This window comes from Hordeum vulgare, chromosome 3H (genome assembly GCF_904849725.1).
Source record: "Hordeum vulgare subsp. vulgare chromosome 3H, MorexV3_pseudomolecules_assembly, whole genome shotgun sequence".
NCBI classification, from domain to species: domain Eukaryota; kingdom Viridiplantae; phylum Streptophyta; class Magnoliopsida; order Poales; family Poaceae; genus Hordeum; species Hordeum vulgare.
In genome coordinates, this window is record NC_058520.1 from 407,749,718 (window position 1) to 407,754,725 (window position 5,008).

Below are 5,008 nucleotides of genomic sequence, written 5' to 3' on the forward strand. Positions count from 1 at the left end.
CTATATCACTGGTTGAAGCTTTCCATCCTAGTGTTAAGCTTTTTTTGTCAACGACTACAACTTTTCTCGTTGCGTGATGTCAAGTTAAAGGTTTTTATATCATCGGTTAAAGCTTTTTATGTCAACGGTTGCATTGCTAGTATGCGATAGCTCCATAATCGCCTCATGCTAGTCGTGCCATCGCTGTTTAAGTCTCACACATGTTTTCCACACCCCGCGGTGGCTCACCTTAGGAGCAGGCATCAGCAACGTCGCCTCACTTCGTCTCAACGGGGTCGTGATGGTGAGACATAGAGTTAAGTCTTCCCCGACGAGAAATTAAAAGCAGAAGAAAAAAGCCTAAAGAAGAACAAGAAACAAGAAGTAGGTAAAAACTATAATGTAGAAAAAGAGAGTAAAGAAGTACACGATGAAAGATGTCACGTGAGCCTTGTGGCCCGACATAAAGTTTCGACCCGTTTATTGTAAACATTTTTTTTATTGCTTGACAATGCATGGACACTCCACTAGTAAAGATAGTGATGAAATAGAGAATCACGTCATACGGTTCATTTCCAAATGACACCAAATCACACCATGTGATCATAGTGGCGCCCCTATGAAACTCGAAAGGACAGATGAATAAACGCATTTTTTTTTTGCACAATATATATATGTACTGTGAGCAAAATAGATGGCAACGAGCGAAAATCAAAGAGAGATCACGGATCTGTGATCCGGGTCCACGAAGTAATAGCGAGCAAGACAGACAGGCAGCGGCAACCACGGAACCAAACCGATCACGTTGCCCTGCGGCTTGGCCTAGACTAGCCCCCACGACTCCCATCTCCACCACTCCCGTGGACTCCCTCGCGCCCTCCCTCCTCCTGTCGTGTCCTCCCACCCCCTCGCGCGGTGGTCGCCGGGAGCAGAGCACCACAGTCGAACGATCGTCAGATCCGCCGCCGCCGACGCCAAGATGAACGACACCGATGTCTCCAGGCAGATCCAGCAGATGGTGCGGTTCATCCGCCAGGAGGCCGAGGAGAAGGCTGGCGAGATCTCCGTCTCCGCCGAGGAGGTTAGTTTCTTCCCGTTTACTCTCCCATCTCGAGGGTTCCAGATTCTTCTCGATCCGCGCCTCCTTGCTTTTTAACGCTCGATCTGTTCATCGCGCCTGTCATCTCGAAGCATCCACCCTTACGGGCCGCTCGATTGTTTAAGCCTAAGGTTTCAATTTTAGGATTGTCAGATCTGTGTCGAAGTGACGAAGCGCCCTAGTTACTAGGTAGACCGAGAAGCGTCTAAATCTGGGTTCTATCGGTTAAGCTGATCTCAGTGCACGAAATACAGCTAGGAACCGCCAGATTGCGGTGTTTTGGGCCGTATGCGTAGGCTACTCCCCCTCCCCATGTCGAGTTGAATAATTCAGGTACCTGCATGGCTGAATCGATACTGTGTGATTTTGGAGGACGGGAAGCAAACTGGAGCTTTGAGCTGAATCAGGAGCTTAAGTTTGTGTATCCATTCTTCCGTTTTTTCCTTGTGGTACTAGAAGCAAGACTGGAGCTTAATCTTGATTAATGGGAATTATGTTATGCGCTTAAAACATGTTGCAAAAGGTCTTCGATTCAGCTATTCAGCACCCTTCATTCCCTGCTACCTTATGATCTTTAGTTCTGCTCACCCCAACTTCGGATCCACGCAACGTATGTAGGCGGCACCATTAAACATTGTGAATCGTTGCACCATTAATACACTGTTGTTAAGCCTAGGAGACATGATTCGTCAGCATTCCGAGTTTCCAGAGCTAGGAGAATGCTTTTTTCTGTGAAGCCGGCCATCCTTTTGTGACAAGAGTTGTTTCCTTTCCTGAAGTTACTCACCTTGGGAAAGATATGTCTGTTTTCTGTCGTATTTTCCATGATTTCCTTCCCACCTTTCATGATTATTGGCCATGTGTGTTTCGATTTTATCCTCTTCTCTTTGTCAGAAGTTGTTTACTCATCTTATAATTACTTGCAGGAATTCAACATTGAGAAGCTGCAACTTGTTGAAGCTGAGAAAAAGAAGATCAGACAAGAATATGAGCGGAAAGAGAAGCAGGTTGATGTTCGGAAGAAAATGTGAGGCTTTAATTCTCTGAATCATCTCCTTCTCCATTATCACTGTAGAATGGTATAATGCTATCAACTGCATTTCGTCTTGAGAAATTTGAAAACATCTTCCACACCATATTTATATCATAATATGTTATAGATAGAGCTGAGCGGCATATTACAACAAATTTATATCATTGATGTGAACCAACACGTTACAGGATAACTGTAAATTGCTTTACCCTCACAGCTTCATCGGTGATAACCATCGGTTAACTTCTTGAAATTCTGAAACTTAATGGTATATATGACGGTATTATATGAGCTCAAGCAGTTTGTAATACTTACATAACTCGACTGCAGTAATAAACTTATCTATTGACTGAAGATTTATCCTGAAGAGTGAAGACAAAGTCGTGTGAAACTGTGAACTGCAGCTTGCATTTGGTCTCTAAATAGGAGATATATTGAAGTAGTATGAACTTTAAAGTAGAATATTCCATATATTAAAAACTTAAAATCAATGATGAAATGAAAGGTACTGTTGATGACAAGGTAAAATGCAGAGCAGCACAGGAGGATTAAGAAATGTAATACAAGAACAATGTAACCTTAGTATCATGTTATAATTAAAGTGGAGTGCTGATTGTTACGCGTGAGATATCTTCTTTTTGTGATCGTAGATGAAACATTAGTTAAGTCCATGGTTCGTCGGAAGCATCTGCATTGATATTTTGGGGTTATCCCTACATTACCTGATGGGCGTTATTCTTCTTCTGCCAGTGAGTACTCTATGCAGCTGAATGCTTCCCGTATCAAAGTGCTTCAGGCCCAGGATGACCTGGTTAACAAAATGAAAGAGGATGCAATGAAGGAGCTCCTCAATATCAGCAGCAACCACCATGAATACAGGAATCTGTTGAAAGAACTTGTTGTTCAGGTTTGTAAGCGTACCAAACACAAACCTTTTCCTCATCTCTTCCTGTTGTTAGCTAACTCATATAATAATGATTCTTGTTTTACTGCATAATATACAGGGCTTGCTTCGGTTGAAAGAGCCAGCTGTACTGCTCCGCTGCCGCAAAGAAGATCACCATAATGTGGAATCTGTACTGCATTCAGCAAAGAATGAATATGCATCAAAAGCAGATGTCCATGAGCCAGAGATACTAGTTGACCATAGTGTCTACCTACCACCTTCTCCGAGCCATGATGATAAGCACGGCCAGATTTGGTAATGCATTGCAAGTTATTTGTTGGGGTGTTCCTTTACTAGTTCCTTATCGTTTGGGCCAGATTTTCCCTACATATGCATCTAATTGGATGCTTCTAGATTTGTCTGTATCTGTACTCACATAAAATCCGGATTGCAACATACATTTGAAATCTGTAGTCTTTTAATAGTTTCATGCTAGTTATTGACCTCAGTCCTTGTCATTATTGTGCTATATCTGCAGCCATGGAGGTGTTGTGCTGGCTTCTCGAGATGGAAAGATTGTGTTCGAGAATACAGTTGATGCAAGGCTTGAAGTTGTCTTCCGCAAGAAATTGCCAGAGGTGCGTTCATTCAGCTCATCTTTCAATATATTTTGTTTTGCCAGCCCCTTCACTGCGCAATGTTAAAGAAAATGATTCTAATGTGATTCTATTCTAACTTTCTGTATCTCTCGCCAGGATTATTTAGTGCTAGCATGAACCTCATAGAAGCAATATTACAAATGGTTTTGCATTTCATTATGATTAGTTGATTACTGAATATGCCATTTCAGCATGCTTCTTGTCACAATTTTCTGGATAAATCAACAATGTTCGTTAAATATGGAAGTGTTCAAGAAGACATCATCATTTAGTTTGTTGTAGAAAATCTCCATTATACTCCCCGACTTGTCACAGTTTTATTTGAGAAGCAACCCCTGATGGGAAGAAAGTACATGCTATACCAGTTCCCTTCAGGGTTATCTGGAGAAACATAATACTTTGGAGGAACACATAATGGCCTTTTTGCTTTGCTGTAACGAATGTGTATAGCCCCCCATCCCCCCAATCCACCCAACCCATACCCTATTTTCTTTTAGAGAAAACAGTTGATCCTTGACATCAATATTATCTTAACATCGCAGAGTCTATTTTACATACAAAACAGTTGACCCTCAACGTGTAAAATATTTTAATATCCTTCTTTCCTTGCAGATCCGAAAGCTTCTTGTTGCGGCATAATGCGTGCTTGTATTTTGGTGATGGTACAACCGTTTCTATGTAAAATGGCTGCTGGTTTGACCCCCAGCAGGTGCACCGAACTCTGCCCGGTTTTGCGAACATTGTTGTTTAAAGTATTCTACCCTCTTATGTAAACATTACCTATTTGTTCATTATTGTTGCCGAGCACAAACCATTTGCACGAACTTTGCTCTGAGGAATAATAAATAAAGCACCGTCGGATTGTGTTTATGAACTATTATATGGTTCTCGTCGGACTTTTGTGGGAACACGTGTGAATTGTTGATGCGTCTGTTTTGTTTCACCACTGTTGCTAAGATCATGCACCTCAATTGATGCACAGTTGCTAAGATGGTGGTGAATTGCAGGGAACCTAATTTCTTGCTAAGATGGTGGTGAATTGCAGGGAACCTAATTTCTTACGAGAACGGGAACCTATTTCTTTTAGTCCTTGTGTTTTTAGGGGTTATGCTGCCTTCTTTTTTTCAACATAGTACAGACACTACATATGCATTTATACTCATTCCTATGAATGCACCCCATATCCCTATGAGCATCTTCATCTTTAAAAAACTGAGATTATTTCAGATTGACGAATTTGTAACATATGCCTTTGTTGATGAAACTCATTGTTGGAAATTTTGAAACAAATTCAAAAAATGCAAACATCAATGTTTAGTATCTGAAATAATAACGTTTGGACAGTCGTCCGG

General features: G+C 41.5%; 1 protein-coding gene across 1 annotated transcript; it reads left to right on the forward strand.

Moving 5' to 3' along the window:
• The first annotated feature begins 723 nt into the window (after window positions 1–723).
• LOC123444010 (V-type proton ATPase subunit E-like) lies at window positions 724–4,533 on the forward strand. Its single transcript, XM_045120606.1, has 6 exons — window positions 724–1,060; window positions 2,005–2,105; window positions 2,862–3,018; window positions 3,116–3,312; window positions 3,536–3,635; window positions 4,269–4,533. The coding sequence occupies exons 1-6, from the start codon at window positions 959–961 to the stop codon at window positions 4,293–4,295; spliced, it is 684 nt and encodes a 227-aa protein (XP_044976541.1). The 5' UTR covers window positions 724–958; the 3' UTR covers window positions 4,296–4,533.
• The last annotated feature ends 475 nt before the right edge of the window (window positions 4,534–5,008 follow it).